Source organism: Actinia tenebrosa, unplaced genomic scaffold (assembly GCF_029948245.1).
Source record: "Actinia tenebrosa isolate PJP-AT-01 unplaced genomic scaffold, QUT_ActTen_1.0 PGA_scaffold11__36_contigs__length_13525064, whole genome shotgun sequence".
Lineage (NCBI taxonomy): Eukaryota > Metazoa > Cnidaria > Anthozoa > Actiniaria > Actiniidae > Actinia > Actinia tenebrosa.
The window spans coordinates 4,468,518-4,496,192 of NW_028292571.1; the positions used below are offsets into that span (position 1 = coordinate 4,468,518).

A 27,675-nucleotide genomic window follows, 5' to 3' on the forward strand; every position below is an offset into this window, starting at 1 on the left:
CCCTCCCCCAAAAAGACCCGTCGCTTAGCAACCCTTCCACTTGAACAAGTTTCAAATTTATGCAGACAGGCCTTTTGCTGATCCCACTTATTTAGACCAATCAGCGAAGCTCTTGGGAGTTCGACGTCACGAACTTTTGCGCAGCGAAAATTTATGCGTTGTTGGCGCTCTCGAAGAAACTGTCAGCGTGGAAGAAATACGAAAGGCAAAATTACGCTTAAATTTTGGACATTTTGGCGAAAAGTAAGTTCAATATAAGACATTATAAGTAAACTTTGATAATTAAAGGTCAGAGAGGAACTGTGGTTGGGCCAATCGAGGTATATTTGGAAGAGATTGAGAGGACTCTCGTCTGGCATGTCTCATATGATCTAAAGTTCTTTGATCATATTTCAGAGGCAGCGACCCGTAGGCTTTCATGATAACAAGCTTTTATTCTCTCTTACAGGCAAAATTCGCCGGAATGGCGGTGGGGAAAGGATTTTTCGACCAATATTCTGTATTCTGCGTGTTTGGATCGGTTGTAGGATGTGTGGTAGTACCGCTTATAACCCAGGTATTTCATAAATATATCTTACTATTTTCGTTTCATCTCGTTGAATCCATGTGCTATTTGCTATTCACTCGCAATATTTTTGTTATATTTAGCGTTATATTTCCTAAACTTCATCACATTAACATTTGAATATTGTAACAAGTCATTGAAAATACTTTCCTGGTTTTCTTAGTCCGTAGAAAGTGTTATTTTCTCGGCTATCGTGATCAGCCTGACTGCTACCCATTTGACTAAGCGTGCTTCTAAATCAGACAACACCAATCAGGTTCGTAATTTTTTCCTCCAACTGGCAAAAACCTTCCTTAATTTGTTAAAATATCACATTTTTAATGCCTGTCATTGTAAAACTTTGCTACATTGTCACTCTATAAACGTTATTTGCAGGTATATGGTGTGAAGGAGGTCGAGAAAAGAAGCAATCGGAAAGCGAAAGATCGTGATACTCAGAACGGACAAACAAAAAGGAAAAAGAACGTCTCTCAAGTAAGAATCTTTGCTATAAAAAAGTAAACAGGAACCACTTTAAATGTTCTAGAATTCCGAAATCACTTTGTTTATAACGATTGACTTTCAATCGGTTTTCTAGGACAACGGACCCTGTACGACCAAAAATCGTATTTTTTTAATCTGTCCATCAGTGTTTACCTTCTAAGCTAAGGCGGGCTCAACAACTTATAAATACCCAGATTTCATTTCACTCTTCTAAATTTTGGTTTTCTAGATATTTTGAATTCATTTTTAAAGATCGTATCAATAATTACGCATATAAAGACTTATATAGTTCGCCATCGTTTAGGGGACAATTTATAAAACAAACATGCGATGAATATTATAATTATGAAAGTCATCTTTCAATATCTATGATTCTCGAGTTTTTCTTTTATTATTTAAGGGATAGGTTTAAGGGGTAGCTTTTGGTTTGTTTTGTTTTGATGCGAAGTGTACTGTATTTGAGAACAATGGGAAGCCTTTTTTATGCCATATTGTTTTGACTGATTATATTCATACAGAATTTTCTTGAAAATTCTCTGGGGCTTAGTCATGCTTATTGGACTGTATTTTTGTTCAAATTAATCATACCGTTGTCATGTTTTTATTACAACTGAGTCAGATTATTGTGTCTCATATATTATTTTTTATTACATTTTTAGCAAGTTATGATCACAAGATCTTCAGATACTCGCAAGAGACGAGAGGTTGATCTCGAGAAACTCGAACTGGCAAGACAGCAAGAATTGGTAAGCAGGAAATATATAAATTAATAATAATTATACTGGTTTGATCTGCTTATTCACACCGATATCCCTTAATGAAATAGCATCTATGTTGAAGCCCAGGAATACTACACTAAAATTTATCAAGCCAACAATTTTTTATAACATTGTGAATTTACTGGCTACAGATGCATTGAATTCTTGAGACTTTGTTTGGTTATCTAGTTACATAGCATAGATTCATGTCAAACGATGCTATGTTGTGTAAATTATCATTTTGCTCATGAATTATTTTGGATTTTTAATTACATAATGACTATAGATATATATTTTTGGGTTTTTTAAAATGTTTTGGTCCGTCCCAGTTATGTCTTCATTGCTTAATATTTAACATCAGTGATGACAAATTGTTATTTTTAGTATGTACTTTATGTGGGATATTTGGCATATTTATGGAATTCAGATTTGGTTGGAAATTGAAACAACATTTTGAATTAATGCGCATGCCCTGTAAATTAAAAAGAAGAAAAAAATGCACTTAGCATAAAATAAAATAATGTGGTTGCTAAAGTAGCAAAAATATATACACCTACTTGCAAGAATGTTGTCATACGAAAATAGAACATTAGTGATTTAGTGGGATAGGAATTATATTAAAAAACAAAAGAAGATCACTGAAGCTGAATTTTTTCTTTTGTCTTTTAATGTATTCCTTTCTCACTAAATTACTAATGTTCTAATATTGTATGACAACGTTCTTGCAAGTGGGTGTATATATATGTATAAATAAATAAAGATTGATAAGATTATACTTAAAAGATGATATTTGAATTTAAAATTCATAGCAAGAAGGTCAATAGTACTTTTTTACTCCCTATTTTAGTAATAGCTCTGTTTTAAGCTTCAAAGCTAAGGATAGCCTATAAATAAGTTAATATGAATGTCGTTCATGATCAATAGTCAGAGATGGTTTGAGAACTTTATGAAAGGGAAAGCCTAGGTGACATGTAGTCTTGATTGCATTTTGTTTTAAATACAATGACTTGGGTTCGAGTAAAAGAAGCATTCTCTAGAAAGGAATCCTTGACAAAGGGCGACCTGAAAGGCTGCTTAAGCTCTGCACTAAGTCTATTGTTTTAGCCAAATGTTGCTGTGGTTTGAGAAAAGCAAAAGTCTTTTGCCTTGTAGTGATTTAAATTCTATTAATAATACTGAAAGATGTATAACACTATTATGCATTATGACAGCTAGGCTTTCATTTTTGAAAAAAACTTTACAGTGCATAGGTGGCATAGGCAGGAATGCTAATGAGTCCCACTTCAACATTTTGTGGAGTTCAACCCCCCTACTTTTTAGGGTTACTAGTTTTAATTTCCCTATTGCATTTTGCTTCTTAGATTACTTCCCCCCCTTCTAAAATTCTGTTTGGCCGCCACTGCAGTGATTAGCTTGCACTAGTTTACATTAATGTTACAACATATAGAGGATATTACTTGGTGGCTTGGAGATATGAAGTTTATACTCAAGTTGTTGAAATATTTCATGAGTGAGCAGAGTGTTTTTCAACATGAGAAGCTAAACTTCATATCTTCAAGCCAATATGTAATTTTCTTTTTATTATACAGACATACACTTATTTCAATAAAGTTAGTCACCAAAAACCTAGAAAGCTGAGATCACTGAGCATCATGGGAAACTTTTCATATCAAGGAAGCATATATATACAAAGCTTTTTTATTACAAACTGCAGCTCGATTATGCTCAGAAGAGGTGAGACTATAATGGGTAAAAGATTCGCAAGTCCATGAACAGTTATCAAGCGGTTGAACATAGCTTTTTGGGTGACTAACTTTATTGAAATAAGTGTATTCACAAACAAAAACTCGTTTCAACGTGTTAAAGTGAGTGGGACAACATTGGAATTGACATCATCAATATCTTCATGTTTGAGGATATGGAAAATACGTCACTGAGGTTCCAGATATAGTTCACACGAAGAATACAAGTGGCATATTTCCCAGTAAAACGCTAGTGTCCATATAATAAAATATAATTATGTTGCTTTATTCCAGGACCGAAAACAAGAAGAAAAGAAGGAAAAGAAGATGAAAAAGAAAGAAGAGAGAATGAGGAAAAAAGAACAGGAAAAAGAGGAAAAAGAGGTATATGTTCTGTGCAGACAAGCTGGTTAAGACTATTTGTTATTCCCTTGAGTATTATTGTGTACCATTAATATTGGTGCCACTCAAAAAGAAACTTTTTCTCAAAGGAATAGCTTATAGCTACTCTATTCAACTTGGTTGAAATAATGAAGTTGAAAACATGCGTACGTGTTGTGTGCAATTATAAAACAAAGGGGTTCAATGGCAGAACATGAAGAAAAGAGCTAGGTGAAGCATGAGGCATGCCGGAGTGTTTCTCAAAACATCTTGAATATTTTACCAATCCCCCAGTGGTTTTGAACTGCACACAGCACAGCAAGCAAGATTTTTTATTTCTTTTATAAATATCTTTGGATACGATGACAAAAAACAGAATGTGAGGTTTAAAACACTTATATAAAATAATTTTTCTGTGAAGGAAAATGGAATATTTTAGTTGAGATGTTTTGACAATTGTAAATAGACCCAGTAAATAGACATTTAATTTATAGTAGTTGAGCCCTTGTGATTATGAATGTACTATACAAGCTAAGGTGGCTCTACCAGAGGTCTACAGCATGCTCATACCAATGTACTTGAATGCTCCACACTAATTTTTTAGCAAATTAACTCACAAAGCTAATGTTGACTCAGAATCAATGATGAAAGCATTATATATAAGTTAGCTGAAACATTGGTTTATATTTTTATAATAATGTCTTGTGGATGTGCTTGATGTTTCATCTTTTAGTAACAAGAGGGACTTTTTTTAATGCAGAGAGAAGATCAAAAACTTAAAAAGCTCAAAGAAGAGAGATTAAAAGAAAACTTACGACAGCAAGAAAAGGTAATTATAAAACATATATCTGGTTTTAGATTGATATTAGATTTTATTCTTATCGTTGTTTTAGTTGTTATTGTTATTATTATTTTGCAGTAAACACGTTTGAATGCTAATTAGATAAGCTAGATAGGGTGAAATTTCGTAACCTACCAGCATGACAGGACTAATAATATAATCACTTAAAACCAATTATAGAGGGAAAAATATATATATAGCTATATCGTTATTATTATTATTATTATTACTACTACTATTATTATTACAGTATTATTATTTCATGAGATATTACTTAAAGTATACAGTATTAGAAAAATAATTGCTTACAGTACTATAAATCACGTGACTTTTTGGAGTTGACTGGGGGGCAAACAAACGGTTGACTGAGGGGCAACTAGCAGATGTTAAGTCAAACATGTCAAAATAAGTCCTCAAACTATTGAATTTGACTATTTCTACGACATGAAACCAGAAAAAAAGAGATCAAAACAACCTCCAAGATTCTACATTAAAAACACAGCTATTACCGGAAGTGAGGTCTATTGATAGCAACCTATCGTAAGCCTAAAAATAAATATTTATCAGTAAATAAAATTTATTGATATCCAAAACTTTAAAACAACTTTATAACAATCATATTTTAGGACTTTTTAAAATTGCATCTTAATAAAATAAAATAATAAATAAATAAATAAATACACACTTATGTATAGTTATATACATGCCAGTTGCCAGTTGTCTCTTGAACTCTGGAAAAGTGAACTACTTCATACATGGTAACTGCAGAAACTTGCTTAATCTGCATTAGATCATGTTTTTTAATACAACCAAGCCTACATGATTGGTTTTCCAGTAACAGATCCCTTGCACTAATTCCCAAACTGTGGGTCAAAGTAAAAGAACTAACTTTTTTTGAGGATTGAAATCTTTTTTGATGTGAATGTTTTTACATTGTTTTGATCTCCTGGTAGGGATTTACAGAGATTCTCAGTCACACGTGCCGCTCTAGCGATTGTTTCTGTTGTGATGAAGAAGGTTTTGGTGGACGTCAATCAAGGTGTTTCCATGACATTCCTAGGCACGTGCCCTTAAAGCTTTGTGTTTTCCGTTATGGAAACGCCTTGTGATTGATGTCCAACAAAACCTTCTTCGTCGCTGCAGAAAAAATCTCTAGAGGGAACGTGTGATTGAGATTGGCTGTAATGCAAGGGGTGTATACTTCCACCTTTTAATCTTTGTGGCATTTGTTTGATTTCAGTGCATAAATTAACAAGCTAATCACCTTTTTTTGTTTTCAGATTGCATCACAGAAGCAAGAAGCTCACAAATCGCGAACAAGCACATCTAAAATTTCTAAAAAGTCTGAAAGTTTAACACTTAAACCCATGTTTCAACCTGTGACTCCTACAATATTAACAGTGGATGCACTGTCACGGGAGAGGACCAAGTCGGACAGTAGTGACACATGCCCTAGCCCACCCCTGTCAGTATGGAAAGTACCAGAATATGTAGAACCCAAATGGAATCCAGGAAGTGCTGAAAAACTATCAAATTCAAGCAACACCAAGTTGAATAATGACATTGTTTGTAAGAAGTCCAAAGTAACAGCACCTTTCAACCAGCTTTACAACCCTGTTCACAGCAACCAGTCGTTTTGTAAAAATCATTACATGAACCAGGAAAAGGAAAGCTGTTTAGTGGAACCAACCACAGGCACGTCGTACACACTACTCAAGGACATGGATAAACCAGACAACCGGCAACATATCCAAGGAGATTCTTACTCGAGCTTCTCGGGGCTCCCAGATATTCTCTCGCAGCTAAAACAAGGGCAAAGAGAAGACCTCCAGGTCAGATCTTACTCACTCTTTGGGTCTGATCAACCAGACAGCTCAGTGTTTAGGTCACCCTTGACTGGGCTTTAAGCACATTATATACTAACAACATAAACTTATATACACTATCAAATAAAGTCTACTTGTCTACAGATAGTTTTGTTTAAGTGATAAATAAAGAAATTAATAAGAATAGTTCTTAGGGTTTTGTTTTTTTTCAAAACATGAGAAAACTTTAATAAAGTCTAAATGACTGGAACATGAAAACTGACTTGGTGTCTTGCTTTTTAGCATTTTTCCTGACGAAGTTAGAATGGTGTTTGGGTGTTTCGAATAAAGATATAATAACTATCTGTTCAACATTATTCTTACATAGCCAGTGGCGGCGGAACCAGGGTGGGGGGACATGCCCCCCCCATGAATTGTTTTGGTGGGGTCTGGCCCCCCAACAAAATATTGGTTCTCAGCCATAGTTACGATGCATGCATCTGCAATCAAACAAAACAGCAGTCATTATCACATAGCGTTAAATATAATATTTCAGTGCCCCCCAAAGATTTTCAGCTTCTGCCGCCCCTGATAGCTTGTGTTGCTTGGCTGTCTGCACACCTTTTCTTCACAACATTGCAGACCACCAAGCAGCATAGACTACCTCCCACATAAGGAGCTGGTGATAAATCAGGCCAGTGAGAGGGTCAACTCTTTGGACTTCGAAATAGTCTGTATCTTTGTGCAAGATACTGTGCATCAATTAGCCATTGGCGAACTGGGGCAGTTAAGTGTCAAGGAGACAATCCCTATTGAAAATTAGTTCAACAGGTTCTTTAGTATTCCCATATACAGAAAAGAGAGTTTGGAGAGACCCTAAAACTTTTAAATGCCATTACTGTGTCTCAAGGTATATATATAACAGTCCAGTGTAAAGCTGCCATTTTCAAAACGACTGTTTTTCTGTTTTTGGCGCCTTTGCTTTTCATTCACGGAAGGTACGTAAGGAGAATTTATGGCATGATCAACAATGGATGGATGTACTTGGGTCGTGCAACCCTTACGCTTTTCTTCGTGCTTAGCAACCTCCCGCGTGCATCCATAACTCGATGGACGCACGCTACTTATGATCCATTCCTTAATAGACCCTTTTCAAGTTCCAAATTGCCGCTGTGTTTCTTGGTTGTAGACTCATTTACTCAGGCTTAGCCTCGATTTTGTGAAGAATATTCACGTGTTCCAGTCAAGGTCCGTCAAGTTTCAAAGTGCTCGTATTGTTGAAGTTGTGCATTCTTTACTTTACCGTTGGTATTTGCGAGTAAATAGACACTGATTCGAGGCTACGCCTGAGTAAATGAGTCTGTAATCAAGAAACACAGCGGTAGTTTGGAACTCGAAACTGAACTATTATATGGTGTTGTTTGCCGGTACCGAAGCTAGACCACAATTACACCATTTCTTCAGTGTTTCCTCAACAGCGTGTTTGGTTGATACAAGTATGTTACGGGGGAACAATGGCTCTATAGTTAGCCCATCGTCTTCTACGTCCATGCATTTCATTGTAGATACGTGCTCTAAAAAGATAGAAGAGACACGAAGACTCCAACAAAACATAAACTAAATTATACAGTTTTGTTGCTACAAATACTTTCAATAAAATCTTTGACTTGTCATACCGTTAGTAAGAACTTCAAATATATAATATAGCACGCAAGATAACACAGAGAGAAAGTGAAGTCACACTTTACTCCCGATATTTGGAAAGCCTGTCAGTGACTAATATTGTGCCTCTGCTGTATTAGAGTATAGCTAGCCATACAGCAGTTTTCGTATGACTGGGAAAAGCTCAGTGCCGTAAGCGTGAGGTGCCTTGACCGTGATGATTTCTAGAATGTTAATTGGCTGATTTTTTCACGCGCAATGTGATTGGTCTGGCATTGCTGTGACCTTGGCGTGACCGTGTCTGCGCCGTGTTTATGCCGTGTTCCGGGTTTTTGATTGGATGGAGAGTAAATTTTCGTGCAATGTGATTTGTCTGGCGTATCCTTTGCCGTGTCATGGCCGTGTTCGTACCCTGAATTTTTCACAGTCATACGAAAACTGCACTATGTTTTTGATTCATTGATCAACTCTTTGTCATAATTAGCGTTGTTGCCCATATTACTCAGGTCAAGAGACTCATACAAAGCTGCGGGATTGGTTGTTCGTCGTTTTAGCTCTTGGTAATGCTGAGGCTGCATTGCTGAACGACTTTGACTCACACCAGCAGATAATTCCAAGGAAGTCTCTGCATTTTCAGTCGATTCATCTGCTCGTTGATGGCGTTTGATATCTGTGCTTACGTTCTTATTATCATTGATTGTTTCATAAATTTTGTTTTCAGTATTCGGTGCTGTGTCAAATGAGGTTTCTTCAATTTGATGAGCACTCTAAACGAGAGCAAAAATGACAGCTATATAAATCAAGTGGTTCTAGCTTTGCAGGTTTTGTATCCAATAAAGAAATCATCACAGTACAAACGATACCTCGCGAACTTCAAGTTCCTCTTCTTCAATTACGTCTGAAGACAATCTTCCAGATAGAGAGATTTTAAAAAACCGCTTGTCACATAAGTGATGAAATATATAGACTATAAGAGACAGATAATTTTATCTAACAAAATATATTTACCTTGCTTTCGTTCCTTTTGCTAAAGAGAAAAAAAGAATGAAAACAGTAAGATATCACTTGGTACATTATCCTGTGTTAGCATGTCATCCAATTCCTAGGGAATACCAACTTAGTACAGATATATATATATATATATTCCAAAAACGATATATATATATATATATATATTCCAAAAAAGATTGGCGAAGCTTCGTGGTTGCATGTTGCAAGTTGTTTACCAAGTTTGAAATGTTTTATATTCAAATGTGACTACGTCAGTGCAGAAGAAAATATACCAGAAAAACGTAAAGACAAAGTTTGGACTTCACATTGTTGCGACCTTTCGGATTGCATTCACATCACCCATAGTGCATTTCGGGTTTGGTGAGCAACATGTAACATGCAGCAAAGCCTTTACCAACCTTTCTTGACATAGCTGATAGCTGATTGGATTTGCATTACCCATAGTGCATTTCGGGCTTGGTATGCAACATGCACCTTTACTAACGTTTTTTGAAAAAGCTGTGTCAGTTATCAAGTGATTCTCATATTGACGTCGACTTACCAGCTTTCAGTTTTTTCCTATACATCAGATAAACGACCACAAAAATAAGAACAACATTAATGATAATAGATGTTGCCATGATTGAGATCCCTATAAAATGAGAATATTATATATATATGTGTGTGTATTATTCTTAAATTAAAAAAACGGTTAAGATATTATTGCGTAAGTCGTACCCTATATGATATGCTTTAAAGTAAAGTCTTCTTTTTTGGAAAAACTCTCGAGTTAAAATAAGTTAAACATCAAACTGTTTGCTCTATAAGGAAATCTACACCAATCTACAGGGTACAGTTGGAAGGAAACAAAGGTGATTCACAGATATGTGCCTTTTTTAACAATGCTTTGTGTTTTGTTCGTATTGCTTGCAACTTAAACTTTGGTGTAATTATTCCTTCTTTTATTCCAATCTGCAAATATAATCTAATCGCAATCTAGCTTATGCAACATCGTCATAAAAAAACAAAAACAAAAACAAAAACAAAAACAAAAAAACTTACGAATTGAACAATCGGATTCTCCTGGATCTTTCGTTGTTGATGCTATGAGAGGATGAAAAATAAAAACGAAAAGGCAAATTCAGCAGCAGCTCGAACAAAATATTTATAACAAACAACTATATACGACAACTAGAAAGTAAACTAGAATCTATAGTTCACTCAGTAGTGATAAAGAGTAAAGAACGGTTCGTATTTGAATTTAAAGTGCACATGAACCCTTTGACAATACATTCAGTACCGGTTCTGCATAAAGTAAATAGTTGATTGGTAAAATATTTCTTGATTTGAGTGACGCGTCTCTAAGTTAGGAAGGTTTATACTTCCAATATGTTAATGATGATGACGTCAGGTAAGGTATTTGAGTGTTTTTGTTGTAACTAGTAATACTTAATGCTGGTCATTTTGAAAATAAAATTTTTAAATAGCTTTCATGTAAACCATGAGTAAAATAATGATGCTTTTTAAATACTGTATCTATGAACCAGTTCGATTTTGTATATTTAATTAAGCCTTAATAGACGTCACGCTTATTAGCATATTGAAAGTATAAACCTTCATAATTTAGAAACGCATCACTCAAATCAAGAAATATTTTACCATTCAACTATTTACTTCATGAGAAATCAGTACTGAAAGTATTGTCGAAGGGTTCATTTGCACTTTAACCAAGTTTTTACATGATGAGGCCAGTCACCACCCTTGATTAGCCAAACTAAGGATTTTGTTTTTGAAGGCACCCCAGGAACGCAATTATTATTAAGAATGAGTACTGAACAATGATTGGTCAGTTTATTTCATACCTTTGCACGTATTCGTTAACACAATGTCATTTTTCATGCTTTCCCTGCATTTGAACAAAGGATGAATACGACTTTTTGTAATATCGATGTATTGCCTCAAAGTCATGTTCATGATCTCGCTTTTTGGTAGGGCATGGATGTCAGCGAGTTGTTGTTCCGTGATGCCCAGCAGTGTTGAGATATTTGCAAAGGACCTTGGTATGATGTGAGGAACAAGCATAGACCACTTGGACAGAAGAAGTAACATATTGTCATGCTTTATGCATTCATACCCAGCTACAAATGAGAGATTTTGAGGGTCTAAATATATTATACCACCAAGATGACTAAGGAAAGTCTTCAAGATGTCATTGGTAGGAATATTGCATTGACCACACGTCTCGGAGGCTGTCAAAGCAAAGATGCTTGATGCTTGTGCAACTAGTGTGTTATGGAGGGCACTGAGCTGTGAGGTAAAATGTGCTTTACTCGATACAATTTTGTTAGTGACGTCAGCCATCGTGAGATTTCTCATTTGTTGAACTGTGGTAGAAGTAACGCTTGCTAAGTGGTTCAAACTCACAGCAGCAACTATTGGCCAATCAGATCCATTCACTTTTAATCCCCAAGCGATCTTTTCCAATGGCAAATCAACGAACATTTCGATGTTGGTAAGTAGAGGCGTTGTCTCATTGAATGTTACATTGAATTTTGCAGTAACTTGGTCGATGTTTAGCAGCCTAAATGCTACAAGCAAGGTAATGGTACGACAAGATGACACATCATTTTGACCAATCATTGCTGTCAACAGTTGATATGGTGTTTTGCTCTTAAGACTGGCTTCTGATAACCCACAAGAACAAGGTATTTCTTGGAAATAAAACTCATTCAATACTTCAAGGGCTTGTGGACTTGCTTTAAAGAGGATAGATATTTCGTCTTTTGTGAGACTTAAGTGTTCCTTATAGAAGGTCAGCAATGTCATACCATTTAACGACTCTTTGCTAATATTCCTAAGCTGTTGTATAGCGCCAATGGTTTGGTTTTCTGAAATACTCTTGCTACTAAGTAACCTGCCAAACTCACGATCCCATGCCACCTCTAGCTGAGCCAGTGTGGAAGATGAAATATTAGAGCTTAATTGTAGGTGGGTTATAAAATTGTTTTGGGTGACACTCAGCTGTAAACTTCCACTGGCAACGATCTCTTGCTTTAAGGGGAGAAGCATTTCTTGCCATCCAGTAGGTGCTAAGTATTTGATATTACTGAGAATGACGTCTAGTACGGGTGCAATCGAGGCGAAGGTAATAGTGTACTTCCTCTTTAAAAATTCTTGTACTTTTTCAACTTGTGACAGAAGAGTCATGGCATCAAACGCAGCTTCTGTGATGTTCAACGTCTGTGTGACTTCAGCTTTACTTGTGCTAAATGTTGTCAAGAGGACCCTGAGAGTTTCAGTGGAATATGTTCGGAGTAAATATTGATAGCAAACTTTGAATTCTGCATGGATTGCATTAGCTTTTTTCAGCAGGTTCTCCAGAGTATTGTGTTGGACAGTATCGACCGACAAGCTTGAAAAAATTGGAATGTTGGCCTTGTTGAGCGCATCCATTTGTGGCCAATCACTCATGGCTACTCCAAACATCTTTGCATTAAAGCGCCAAGTAAGTCCGGAACACTGTTCAACTATTCTCATCAAAGAGGTTGATGTACTTGAAAGAGCAATACATGTTGCTTCATGATCTGATACGTTTTTGCTCTTTGCTGCAACAAAAAACCTAGTTGACTTACACGTTCCCTCCACGTTTTGAATCCCAACTAAAGCAATAGTAATATCATATAGAGTAAGCTGTTTGAGCGTCGCCAGATCAAGACCACAATACCTCTGTAACTCTTTAATGTTCAACAAAGACAGCACTTCAACCTGTTCGTCTGTTAGGCGGTAGATTATCTTTAGTGTTTTAGTGTCAAACCCACTTGCTGCCAAGAGTACAGCGAGGGTACTGTTTCCTCCAAACACCTCATCACTAATGGAATTAGCTGTAAGGTATAGGCTCAGTGTCTCGTTATCAAATTTTGATTTGCTCAGCCAAATTGCTGGTAAGATATTTTGAATGGTAGGCTTCAGTTCGGCAATGGTACTCCTTTCATTGAACATGGTATTTAAGGGAATCCCAAGATCCATTGAAGATGCATTTAAGTATGCCTCTACCAACTGAGCTGAAGTGTATCCTGCGTACGTCTGAGGCGTTATTCCTAGCAAAGTTTGCAGTTGGCTTGCTGTCGCGTTGAACAGGGTTTGAAGGGTATTGGATGTCTTCTGTCGATACGCTGTAAGACTGTGACTCCCTTCTTTACACTTTTGAGACATCCCCAACACCACATCATGAACTGGTTTGCCTTGCAATGTCGCATCAGTTGTAGAAAGGATGGTAGCAGCCTGTGTAAGAGTTACACTATCGAAACATTCCCATTCAGAAGGCTCCAAGGTCATGGTCAGGCGACAGGATTTCCAGTATTGATTACAAATACCAAGGAAAATCTGTAAAACAGTCATTTGTTGTACGTTGGTCAAGCTAAAAGAGGAAATCAGTTGTCCCTTCACTTTTAACATGGTCGAACATGGAGCATTTGTGGCGATGTTTCCCAGTGTGTCCCATACGATACTTGGTATGTTCTTGTCTAAAACAAGAGACATCGATATTCCACACGCCTGAGATAACTGCATTAGGGTGCTCCTCTCTGTTGCTCTCTTTTGGTCTGCAGTAAGATTATAGAGAATGCCAAATTGTTCCACGGTTAATTGAGTCGTCAGGTTCACCAGTTTGTATATCAGTGCTTCAAAAGAGCTACTAGATATTCCCGTAAAGGTGAGTACCTTGCTTGTTTTGTTCTTATCCAGCAAGGCTTTTTTTGGTAGAAATGGAGGCAGTAAACTGAGGAACTCATCAATGGTGACATTTTTGAGTTGGATTAAGGTAAGACTGACAAGGCCCGGCAGTCGGTCCTTAGAACCAAGATCAAGAAGACTAACATAACTTACTATTCCTTCTGCAACCATAGCATGTACAACTTTATCCCACTTGGCAGGATCGTAGGCGTAACTTAGGTTCCTGGTAGGTACGCCAAGTCGTACCGCCACTTTAGGCAATTCTATTGACATTTTTTGGCTGATGTTCGTGAGCATCATTTCTTGTACAGCTCCAAACGTGTAATGCACCAGTTCATTTGCTTCCAATGAAGTACGGTGTATATCATCTCTAGATATATTGGTAGACCAATAATAGTTAATATCCGATAGCGAGGAAGCTGGATGGGGGCTGCCGGAAAGTATGTAGTTAGCTTGTATATAGTTAGCAACATCAGAAATTTCCATGCTGTATAATTTGTCTATGTTATAACTGTTCGGTTCTTTTTCCGCCAAATGAATGCCTGTAAACTTCTCGGCTAATTCTTTTGCAGTTAGGGTAGTCCAAAACCTATACACTTTAGTATTGACAAAAGGCATGTGAAGAACAGGAATGATGATGTCATTTTGCCCAAAAGCACCTCCAAGAAAACCAAGGAACGCTATGCAAATGATCTTATTCATCTTGCTTCTTCACGGCAACTGGAAAAGTCGATAATTCTAAAACACTGAAAGAAGAAGGTATAATTCAGTAAGCAAAACCTATTACTTTATCGAAACTTAAAACAACATCTTGGATGATCTATAAGTAAAAGTACTTGCTAAGATGAAATTGGAACTTGGCACATGAGGTTTTGCGAAGGTGGGATAAGGAAAACAAAACAGGAAATACTAAAATCTAGATTGTCACTACTTTACAGTGACTTGGAACTGACAGGCATCTAATAAGTACAACTCGCTAAAGGATGAAAATCGTGTAATAAAGCTCTTACTAAAACGACCTGTATGAGTCAGAATAACACGGAAACGCAGATTTCTTCCATTTTTTTTGAGAGAAAAAAAACAACTGCTATTTAGTTCATTTTCAAACGATATCTTGATCGGCAAAAATGACAATAGAAGGAGTCATTGAGAATTACAGTATACAAGTGCTATTGGACAAGGTATTTCGAAATATAGAAATAATAATTATTATTATCAATATCATTGTTATAAATTATCGTAATTTTAGACTTGTATTTAGAGTTTGTCGCGCTGTGATTGCTCGAGCAGTTAGTGATTCTGAGACGATAATCACTGATAATCACTACCAGAGCGGAAGTAATACCAAAACGTATTTTGAAGCCTAAATTTCGATTGTGCTTTGATATTAAAGTCTTTAATTACACCAGGCTCAGTGATTATTCAAAAATAATCACCAGTTCGCCTTCGCGAATAATAAATAACACAAATTTATTGCGAAGTTTCGAAGTTATCAGTTATTAGTTCTTGACAAATTATTACGAAGTCTGACATTTGAATAATGAACGTTCAAAAACAAAGAACGAACGTGAGAAATTACACAAATACTTTGGCTGGCGGATTGAGTCAGGCCCCTTCCACACGTATCCGCAAATTTTTGTATCCGTATTTAAATTTTTTTTTACGGATACGGGATGCGTCCACACGTGTCCGCAAATTTTTGTGTCCGTATCTGCAAATTTTACGAAAACGGACACGTCTGTACGGTGAAAACTATTCGAATACGCTGCGTGTGGACGCAAACATTTTCGTTTCCGCAAAAAATAATTTGCGGATACAAAAATTTCCGGATACGTGTGGACGGGGCCTCAGTTGTGTGTTTTAGATTGTGTTCACGGAAAACGGAAATTTAACGTTAACAAAAATTTACTGTGATTTTAATTTCAAAATGTTTGTTATTTTAATATTAAATTATTATCATTATTTAAACTATTATTATTGATATATATCCCTCGAGCGCTCTCTACCCTATCTATTATCATTACTATCATATTATGTGTCTGTAAGCTCCAATATTTAGTCGACGATTGTAGTTGGTAAAGACAACTCTATTTCCGTAAGACTTAAAGTCGCCATAATTCCAATTTCGACAAATTTAAAGATAACAATTCTCAGTCTCTTACCGTTTCTTTTTGGTTATTGTCCAGTAGTTAAGAAAAAGAAAGCGTAGTTCTTAGCGACACTGTCCAAGTTTAATTTTACATCGTCATGCGAATCTTCGGTCGTGAGAAAACATACTGTTTGGATTTACTCATCTTCGTGGAACGAATACCGATCACCTAGGGGGGCAATCGAAAAACTATTTTCGGTTTCAAAACATAGATAGAAGCTGAGGACTGAAAGGTATTCTGGGAAATGACATAATTTATTATACTCTAACGTTATTCATTTGAGATACAAAGTCGATATGAAACATGTGTCTCCAAGATTTCTGTCAGTACAACAATTTATAAAGGTCCTGTTACACTGCAACATGTCTCGCAATGCATGATAAAATGTATTTATAAACATTTTACGAACGTACTTCCCATGTACCATTTCGGTTTCCGCTATCAATCTATGCTTTGAACACTGTTTGAACCCGAAAACGATAGTGTACACCACGCTTGCACGTGTCACAACTACGCTCTCTCACGAATGTGTGTATCGTCCAATTGGGAGGAAGAGTTGGGTCAGGAAAATATCGCTTAGCACCAGTTTCCCTCTAAAAATAAGAGACTTTAATAAGATTTAATTGCAAATTCTCAGTACGAGGGCGACGTCAACCCTCAATCTAAATAATTTCGGGTTCTGTTCATTGGAGATTTCATTCAAAACATTGTCAGCAAGGTCAACTCATCCACAGGGAAGACAGGCTTTGAAGGTGCAAAACCCCAAAGTGAAGTTACGCTTACGGTTGAAGTTGATTTTTTGCAAAGTGCATGAAAGTCCCCTAAAGATCGTTCCCATAGTACTGAATATATATCTATTATCTATGATTTACTAATACAATATTTAATTGATCTCCTTGTTTATGTTGTCACAGTTTTTTACCTATTGTTAACATTATATGACCCGCCATATTGGTTAGTTTTAACAAAAGATTTGTTTTGGTTTTAGTGTCTCTTGTTATATCAACCAAAACAGCCACCATGTCTCTTGTTATTGCATTTTCTTGGAGATGACTACAAGCCACCTATATCGAGATAGTGAGTAGATAAAGGATAAGGATTCTATGTTCGAGAATGTTGCCATCTAACGAGATGCATCAATATAAAAATGATAAATACCGAACGATAATATATTCTCTTTCTAATAACTAACGCCATGAATGTATATCACACCATAGAGCCACTCTGCAGGATAACAATTATTACCCTAAACAGATAGTCATCAATTTTTTAAGGTCACCATATAAGGGCATAATAAAGCCGCTTCTCCACAGCGTCGTATATACATGTATATACATGTATATCTTAATTTTTAGTTGAATTTGTAACTTTTCAGTTGAATCCAGTACGGATCAAGCAATTGAATAAAAGGAAGGAGGCTTATACCAGGTGTATGCTGCCGTAATCTGAACCTCCTAGAATTTTATTGTCTAAGTGGTGTCGAGAGGGATTGTTGATACGATGGAAGATCACAAGTCATGAATGGACGATTGTTTGGGACAGGTGTTCTCTGAATTCTTGTAGCCAATTAATTTATCAGCATGCAAAAATCTTAAGTGAAAGACACGCAAGGAGGCTCATTGTCCCATCACCCACCCATCACCCACCCTTCTCCCTCACCGTAATAATAATAATAATAATAATAATAATAATAATAATAATAATAATGATAATAATTTTATTCTAGCGCATTACATAATATCTCAATGCTCTTAAAATATAGAATATACCAATAAATAGTGAATAAATGAATAAATATATATATATACACTGTAATAATAATAATAATAATAATAATAATAATAATAATAATAAGCTATTGAAATATAATTTTTAATTATGAAGAAACTCTTTATATGAAGAAACTCTAGTAACAACACTAGTAATAACCGGTCAGCGAACTTCACTATGAGTCTAGCAGTCAACTGCAGTCAAACTTCAGTTGCCACTGCAGTTCAATGTGGGACGTAATACTGACGACATCCGTTTAACCACGTGATCACCCAATGGGAATGCTAGTTCTTTCTCGCCATCCTATTTTTGATTTTTGTAATGTTTTAACGTAATGAAAAAGATCAATTGAATGGCAGCATCAATCCGACTATCATAGTATCTTTGGAGGTTTCTGTCGTCAATTAACGCTTCTATGCGCGCATATCGAATTCCTAGTCAACCTTGCGAATCCCTCATTTTCTATCCCACAGCAGGTCAAGATGTCAAGAGTAATACATGACGGCATATTGTTGGACCTAATTTGACGATCAGATAAGGTTTGTAATAAAACAAATTAGTCCATGGACCAGTGTTGAAGGTGATACATGGACGGGTCAGTGCAAAAGGCAATAAAGAAACCTTTGGACATATTGAAATGTGAGCAGTGTGTATTTTACACGCGAGCTGTGTGTTGCATTAGGAATAGTTAAAGACTATAAAGAACCCATGAAAACTACTAATGCTTGTTTACTTCGGTTAAAAACAAATTTCGGTGCAATTTCACGGTAACACCCAAAATAATTTCCTTCAGAAAATTCCACGTTTACAATAAAATAAAGTTTTAATTAAAGTTTTTATAACTTCGTTATTTTTCATCGATGGAAGCTTCTAGATCCAAGAAAATATCTTAAAAATAAAAGAAATCGCTGACTTGAATAAAAGTGATGGCTCCCTAGAGTTAATGAACCATGCTTGGCTTAACTGTTTCTAGTTTTGAAGTTTGACGTTGGTTTGGCTTGATATGATCGTATATCCAATTGGAGTGAGTCAAAGAGTCATATTGCAGGCCTGTAGCTAGGATTTTTGTTGGGGGGGTGCTAATTTACAAAAAGTGGACCAACCATATACTTTATTTTTCAAAAGTCCCATAGGACGCATAGGTATAGATAAATTATTAAAGTAAAATTGATTTTTTTTACTTAGTTTTACGTGAAAATATCATACCAGCCAAAATCTCACTTGCTTAAAAAGCGGACCTTTAGCTCGCGTGGGGGGGGGGGGGGGGGGGGGGTGCGAACGCACCCCCTGCACCCCCCCTAGCTACGGGCCTGTATCGTAATGACAATACAACAATCCCAACTACAAGATAAATTTAACCAAATGTCAAAGCATTATAGTAAGACTCTATCACTAACATAGTGTAGTATATGTTATAAATTTCAAGATCTGTCTTATTATCAACATCATAGATCCGTTTAACAAAACAACATCAAGAGTCAATCAACATCGATTCTCGAATAAAAAATAAAGGTTTATTCCTAGTCGTGGTGAAGATATGTCATATAATGTTTATAAAGTATATTCATCACCAGGAAGTCAGGGACCCTCAAGGTCAGTCATTTGTTTGAGAAATTCCTAAGAATTCCTAGGAATTTAGGTATGAATTTTTACAGATATACAACTCAGTGCCTGTACCTATATAACAAAATTGTTCATTTCGTTTTTTCCCCCCAAGGTGTACAGCTTTATTCCCACATGTTATATTAGTCATGGCATTATACACAAATTGGATGCATTTTCCAACCTTTGTTTGATGAAATTGATAGTCTCTGTTAGACATTCCGTGGTTGAAGAAAAAAACTGGGTCGAGTTGGGTTTGTAGTGCATTGTGGGGCTGTTTTAGGGGACGTCTATGTCGTCCCCTATAAGCCTCAAAATGTACTGTAATGCCAATTCGACCCAATTTTTTCTCTCAACCTTGGAATGGCTAATAGAAAAAGAAAACTGATCATTCACCTTGTCACTGTCCATTACGTTTAAAGATCTGTGTTGTTTCTTGTGGCCAGTACGAAGCGAGAGCACTGCTGTTTTTGTCACCGCAGATTTGAAGACACGTCAAAAGATTGCTCTTTATGCTGGAGATAAATGATACACAAAATGAATTTTGAACCAATTTGGTTTGCGAATTGGTTTGATTGATCTACAAAGGAAAGTTAGTTACTCTCGACCATGTTAACAAATTACAAGTTTTAATTACTCACCTGATAATCATACAAGAACTGCAGGTTGGCAGATTTAGGGGGTGGCTACAGGTGCCTTTGGACCCCCTTTCTAGCTTGGAAGAAATAGTTGGTTAGCATATACATTGAATATTTTTAATTGCTAAATAATTACCAAAAAGGTGCATATTTTTAATGGCTTTCCATTGTATTGAAATACGTTGGAAGACTTCCAAGGTATTTCCATACTGCGTGATTGGCTTTCCATGGTATTGAAATACGTTGGAACACTTTCAAGGTATTTCCATACTGCGTGATTGACTTTGTATTGTATTGAAATACGTTGGAAGACTTCCAAGGTATTTCCATACTGCATGATTGACTTTACATGGTACTGAAATATGTTGGAAGACTTCCAAGGTATTTCCATACTGCGTGATTGACTTTACATGGTACTGAAATACGTTGGAACACTTTCAAGGTATTTCCATACTGCGTGATTGACTTTGTATTGTATTGAAATACGTTGGAAGACTTCCAAGGTATTTCCATACTGCATGATTGACTTTACATGGTACTGAAATACGTTGGAACACTTTCAAGGTATTTCCATACTGCGTGATTGACTTTGTATTGTATTGAAATACGTTGGAAGACTTCCAAGGTATTTCCATACTGCATGATTGACTTTACATGGTACTGAAATACGTTGGAACACTTTCAAGGTATTTCCATACTGCGTGATTGACTTTGTATTGTATTGAAATACGTTGGAAGACTTCCAAGGTATTTCCATACTGCATGATTGACTTTACATGGTACTGAAATATGTTGGAAGACTTCCAAGGTATTTCCATACTGCGTGATTGACTTTACATGGTACTGAAATACGTTGGAACACTTTCAAGGTATTTCCATACTGCATGATTGACTTTCCATGGTATTGAAATATGTTGGAAGACTTCCAAGGTATTTCCATACTGCATGATTGACTTTACATGGTATTGAAATATGTTGGAAGACTTCCAAGGTATTTCCATACTGCATGATTGACTTTCCATGGTATTGAAATATGTTGGAAGACTTCCAAGGTATTTCCATACTGCATGATTGACTTTCCATGGTATTGAAATACGTTGGAAGACTTCCAAGGTATTTCCATACTGCATGATTGACTTTCCATGGTATTGAAATATGTTGGAAGACTTCCAAGGTATTTCCATACTGCATGATTGACTTTACATGGTACTGAAATACGTTGGAAGACTTTCAAAGTATTTCCATACTGCATGATTGACTTTACATGGTATTGAAATATGTTGGAAGACTTCCAAGGTATTTCCATACTGCCTGATTGACATTCCATGGTATTGAATTACGTTGAAAGCGGTGGCTGCCATCATATATTCATGCAAATGATGCGTGAAAAATGATGTGTACTTCCATGGCATAGAAGTGCTTACTTCCATGATATGTCCATGGCATTTGGACTTCAATACATGGTATGGAAATATGTGTATGGAAATATATATCGATACTTCCAACATATTTCCATTATTTGGAGTGCGCACGAATTTTCCGATTTTTCTATGATTTTCCGCTTCTCTCGTATTTTTCACTACACTACACTTTTATTTTTAGTACTCAATAAATGATGAATCTTGTTATATTTTCATTTCCGATTTTATGCCGACAAGAAGCCGACCTAAGGCTTAACTTTACGAACTTGCAGTCGAAGTCAGGAGGAAAACCGTAGAACACAGAAAAAACCCTTGAATCAAGGTAGATACCTAACAAATTCTACTAATATGTGATTTCAGAGATCGAATCCGACACCCGAGAGGTGAAAGGCGAGTGCACTACCCTTGATTCCCTAACGGAGGATTTCGTTCTTGACGACACCTACCTCACAGGCCAATAATTTTGATATCATTTTCTTTTCTTTCAAGAGTGAGTACTGAATACACCTTTAGCTGTTCATTTACAGGAAATATTCATTCGTGTCAATAGTTGTTTCATTTAAAAGGTGAATATACTTTCATTAACGCTAAAATAAACTTCATTTATTTCATACCTTTGCACGTCTGGTAGTCGACAAGTGTTCCAGATGGACATGGTACGATGACACATTTATGAACCTCGTTCAATATCATAGTCACAAGCGCCATCAAAGTACGGGATATCACAATATTCACAGGCATTCGTTTACAGAGAGCAGCATCTTCCATGGTATAATTCCCCAATACTGTCATATTATCAGGACTCCAGTCCATGACTACAGACATGTTGGAGATGGACACATCACTGCACATCATCATGAGAATCTGAAGAACGTTTTGTTTCCCTATCAATGAAACGCTAACTCCTTTGGACTGGGCTTTCGTTAACACAATGTCATTTTTCATGCTTTCCCTGCATTTGAACAAAGGATGAATACGACTTTTTGTAATATCGATGTATTGTCTCAAAGTCATGTTTATGGTCTCGCCTTTGGGTAGTGCATGGATGTCAGCGAGTTGTTGCTTCGTGATGCCCAGCAGTGTTGAGATATTTGCAAAGGACTTTGGTATGATGTGAGGAACAAGCATTGACCACTTGGACGGAAGAAGTAGCATATTGTCATGCTTTATACATTCATACCCAGCTACAAATGAGACATTTTGAGGGTCTAAATATGTTGAACCACCAAGATGACTAAGGAAAGTCTTCAAGATGTCATTGGTAGGAATATTCCATTGACCGCACGTCTCGGAGGCTGACAAGGCAAAGATGCTTGATGCTTGTGCAACTAGTGTGTTATGGAGGGCACTGAGCTTTGAGGTAAAATGTGCTTTACTCGATACAATTTTGTCAGTGACGTCAGCCATCGTGAGATTTTTCATTTGTTGAACTGTGGTAGAGGTAACGCCTGCTAAGTGGTTCAAACTCACAGCAGCAACTATTGGCCAATCAGATCCTTTAACTTTTAATCCCCAAGCGATCTTTTCGAATGGCAAATTAACGAACATTTCGATGTTGGTAAGTAGAGGCGTTGTCTCATTGAGTGTCACATTGAATTTTGCAGTAACTTGGTTGATGTTTAGCAGCCTAAATGCTACAAGCAAGGCAATGTTACGACAAGATGACACATCATTTTGACCAATCATTGCTGTCAACAGTTGATATGGAGTTTTGCTTTTAAGACTGGCTTCTGATAACCCACAAGAGCAAGGTATTTCTTGGAAATAAAACTCATTCAATACTTCAAGGGCTTGTGGACTTGCTTTAAAGAGGATAGATACTTCGTTTTTTGTGAGACTTAAGTGTTCCTTATAGAAGGTCAGCAACGTCATGCTATTTAACGACTCTTCGCTAATATTCCTAAGCTGTTGTATAGCGCCAATGATTTGGTTTTCTGAAAACTTCTTGCCACTAAGTAACCTGACAAACTCACGATCCCATGCCACCTCTAGCTGAGCCAGATTGGAAGATGAAATATTAGAGCTTAATTGTAGGAGAGTTATAAAATTGTTTTGGGTGACACTCAGCTGTAAACTTCCACTGGCAACGATCTCTTGTTTTAAGGGGGGAAGCATTTCTTGCCATTCAGTAGGTGCTAAGTATTTGATATTACTGAGAATGACTTCTAGTACGGGTGTAATCGAGGCGAAGGTAATAGTGTACTTCTTCTTTAAAAATTCTTGTACTTTTTCAACTTGTGACAGAAGAGTCATGGCATCCAATGCAGCTTCTGTGATGCTCAACGTCTGTGTGACTTCATCTTTACTTGTGCTAAATGTTGTCAAGAGGACACTGAGAGTTTGAGTGGAATATGTTCGGAGTACGACTTGATAGCTACTTCTGGATGCTCTATGGATTTCATTAGCTTTTATCAGCAGGTTCTCCAGAGTATTGTGTGGGAGAGTATCGACCAACAAACTTGACAGAGATGCCATGTTGTCCTTGTTGAGCGCATCCATTTGTGGCCAATCTCTCGACGCTACTCCAAACATCTTTGCATTGAAGCGCCAAGTAAGTCCAGAACACTGTTCAACTATTCTCATCAAAGAGGTTGATGTACTTGAAAGGGCAGAACATGTTGCTTCATGATCTGATACGTTTTTGCTCTTTGCTGCGACGAAAAACCTAGTTGACTTACACGTTCCCTCCACGTTTTGAATCCCAACTAAAGCAATAGTAACATTATATGGAGTAAGCTGTTTGAGCGTCGCCAGATCAAGACCACAATACCTCTTTAACTCTTTAATGTTCAACAAAGACAGCACTTCAAGCTGTGCGTCTGTTAGGCGGTAGATTATCTTTAGTGTTGTAGTATCGAACCCAGTTGCTGCCAAGAGTACAGCAAGGGTACTGTTTCCTCCAAACACCTCATCACTAATGGAATTAGCTGTAAGATATACGCTTAGTGTCTCGTTATCAAATTTGTTTTTGCTCAACAAAATTGCTGGTAAGATATTTTGAATGGTAGGCTTCAGTTCGGCAATGGTACTCCTTTCATTGAATATGATATTTAAGGGAATCCCAAGATCCATTGAAGATGCATTTAAGTATGCCTCTACCAACTGAGCTGAAGTGTATCCTGCGTACGTCTGAGGCGTTATTCCTAGCAAAGTTTGCAGTTGGCTTGCTGTCACGTTGAACAGCGTTTGAAGGGTATTGGATGTCTTCTGTCGATACGCTGTAAGACTGTGACTGCCTTCTTCACACTTTTGAGACATCCCCAACACCACATCATGAACTGGTTTGCCTTGCAATGTCGCATCAGTTGTAGAAAGGATGGTAGCAGCCTGTGTAAGAGTTACACTATCGAAGCATTCCCATTCAGAAGGCTCCAAGGTTATGGTCAGGCGACAGGATTTCCAGTATTGATTACAAATACCAAGCAAAATCTGTAAAACAGTCATTTGTCGTACGTTGGTCAAGCTAAAAGAGGAAATCAGTTGTCCCTTCACTTTGAACATGGTCGAACATGGAGCAGATGTGGCGATGTTTCCCATTGTGTCCCATACGATACTTGTTATGGTCTTGTCCAAGACAAGAGACATCGATATTCCACACGCCTGAGATAACTGCATTAGGGTGCTCCTCTCTGTTGCTCTCTTTTGGTCTGCAGTAAGATTGTAGAGAATGCCAAATTGTTCCACGGTTAATTGAGTCGTCAGGTTCACCAGTTTGTATATCAGTGCTTCAGAAGAGCTACTAGATATTTCCGTAAAGGTGAGTACCTCGCTTGTTTTGTTCTTATCCAGCAAGGCTTTTTTTGGTAGAAATGGAGGCAGTAAAGTGAGGAACCCATCAATGGTGACATTCTTGAGTTGGATTAAGGTAAGACTGACAAGGTCTGACAGTCGGTTCTCAGAACCAAGATCAAGAAGACTCACATAACTAACTATACCTTCTGCAACCATAGCATGTACAACTTTATCCCACTTGGCAGGATCGTAGGCGTAACTTAGGTTCCTGGTAGGTACGCCAAGTCGTACCGCCACTTTAGGCAATTCTATTGACATCTTTCGGCTGATGTTTGTGAGCATCATTTCTTGTACAGCTCCAAACGTGTAATACGCCAGATTATCTCCTTCCAATGAAGTACCGTGTATATCATCTCTAGATATATTGGTAGACCAATAATAGTTGATATCCGATAACGAGGAAGCTGGTGGAGGGTTTCGGACTTTTATGTATTTACCTTGTATGTGGTTAGCAACCTCAGCAATTTCCGTACTGTTGAATTTGTCTATGTTATAATTGTTCGGTTCTTTTTCCGCCAAATGAATGGCTGTAAACTTTTCGGCTAATTCTTTTCTATCAGTTTGTGTACTCCAAGACCTATACAATTGAGTATTGACAAAAGGCATGTGAAGAACAGGAATGATGATGTCATTTTGACCAAAAGCACCTCCAAGAAAACCAAGGAACGTTAACCAAATAATTTTATTCATCTTGCTTCTTCACGCGTGGCAACTGGAAAAATCGACAATTCTAAAACACTGAAAGAAGAAGGTATAATTCAGTATGCAAAACCTATTATTTTATCAAACCCTAAAACAACATCTTGGATGATCTTAGTAAAAATATTTGCTAAGACGAAATTGGAACTTGGCACATGAGGTTTTGCGAAGGAGGGATAAGGAAAACAAAACAGAAAATACTAAAATCTTGATAGTGACTTTACAGTGACTTGGAACAGGCATCTAATAAATACAACTCGCTAAAGGATGAAAATCGTGTAATAAAGCTCTTACTACTAAGACAACCTGTATGAGTCAGAATTACACGGCAACGCAGATTTCTTCCTTTTTTTTGAGAAAAAACAACAACTGCTATTTAGTTCTTTTTCAAACGATATCTTGATTCGCAAAAATAACAATATAGGGAGTCATTGAAAAGACAGTATATATATACAAGTGCTACTGGACATGGTATTTGGACAAGAAATACAGAAATAATGAGCTATATAAATAAGCAAACTGTTATTATTATCATTATTATAAATTAGTGTAATTTTATACTCGAATATAGAGTTTGTCGCGCCGTGATTGGTCGAGCGACCAGTTATTCTGAGACGACAATCACAGCTGTAGCGGTGATTATGAGGTTTTTTAAAGTTTGCCAGAGCGGAAGTAATGCCAAAATTTTTTTGAACCCTAAATTTCTATTGTTCTTTGATACCAAAGTCTTAAATTGTACCGGGCTCAGAAATTATGGTGAATATTTACCTGGCCGCTCGAACATCGGTAGATATTCACCGATAATCACTTCGCCTTCGCGAATAATAAATAACACAAATTTATTGCGAAGTTTCGAAGTTATCAGTTATTAGTTATTGACAAATTATTACGAAGTCTGGCATTTGAATAATGAACGTTCAAAAACAAAGAACGAACGTGCGAAATTACACAAATACTTTGGCTGGCGGATTGAGTCAGGCCCCGTCCACACGTATCCGCAAATTTTTGTATCCGCAATTTTTTTTTACGGATGCGGGTTGCGTCCACACGTGTCCGCAAATTTTTGTGTCCGTATCCGCAAATTTTACGAAAACGGACACGTGTGGACGGTGAAAACGAGTCGAATACGCTGCGTGTGGACGCAAACATTTTCGTATCCGCAAAAAATAATTTGCGGATACAAAAAATTTCCGGATACGTGTGGACGGGGCCTCAGTTGTGTGTTTTAGATTGTGTTCACGGAAAACGGAAATTTAACGTTAACAAAAATTTACTGTGATTTTAATTTCAAAATGTTTGTTATTTTAATATTAAATTATTATCATTATTTAAACTATTATTATTGATATATATCCCTCGAGCGCTCTCTACCCTATCTATTATCATTACTATCATATTATGTGTCTGTAAGCTCCAATATTTAGTCGACGATTGTAGTTGGTAAAGACAACTCTATTTCCGTAAGACTTAAAGTCGCCATAATTCCAATTTCGACAAATTTAAAGATAACAATTCTCAGTCTCTTACCGTTTCTTTTTGGTTATTGTCCAGTAGTTAAGAAAAAGAAAGCGTAGTTCTTAGCGATACTGTCCAAGTTTAATTTTACATCGTCATGCGAATCTTCGGTCGTGAGAAAACATACTGT

At 36.8% G+C, this 27,675-nt stretch overlaps 2 protein-coding genes across 8 annotated transcripts; one reads left to right on the forward strand and one right to left on the reverse strand.

The window, feature by feature from the left end:
• Positions 1–114: 114 nt before the first annotated feature.
• LOC116302947 (uncharacterized) lies at positions 115–6,854 on the forward strand. Its single transcript, XM_031712377.1, has 8 exons — positions 115–243; positions 449–556; positions 729–821; positions 941–1,039; positions 1,708–1,794; positions 3,843–3,932; positions 4,690–4,758; positions 6,051–6,854. Exons 1-8 carry the CDS (start codon positions 154–156, stop codon positions 6,675–6,677), a joined length of 1,263 nt encoding a protein of 420 aa, XP_031568237.1. The 5' UTR covers positions 115–153; the 3' UTR covers positions 6,678–6,854.
• On the reverse strand, positions 6,784–27,675 carry LOC116294529 (uncharacterized). Of its 7 annotated transcripts, XR_016119321.1 has the most exons (8): positions 16,121–16,258; positions 11,090–14,704; positions 10,290–10,331; positions 9,790–9,879; positions 9,246–9,264; positions 9,101–9,146; positions 8,007–8,149; positions 6,784–7,075 (listed from the first exon to the last, which is right to left on the reverse strand). XR_016119321.1 is itself a non-coding variant. In XM_089027692.1 (7 exons), the coding sequence occupies exons 2-7, from the start codon at positions 14,658–14,660 to the stop codon at positions 8,681–8,683; spliced, it is 4,092 nt and encodes a 1,363-aa protein (XP_088883818.1). In that variant the 5' UTR covers positions 14,661–14,704; positions 19,877–19,987; the 3' UTR covers positions 6,784–8,680. The 7 variants fall into 7 exon arrangements, 5 of the variants coding, with proteins under 5 accessions (XP_088883818.1, XP_088883817.1, XP_088883820.1 ...); XR_016119320.1 differs by lacking the exon at positions 9,101–9,146; XM_089027692.1 differs by lacking the exon at positions 16,121–16,258 and adding an exon at positions 19,877–19,987 and having other exon boundaries at positions 6,784–9,004.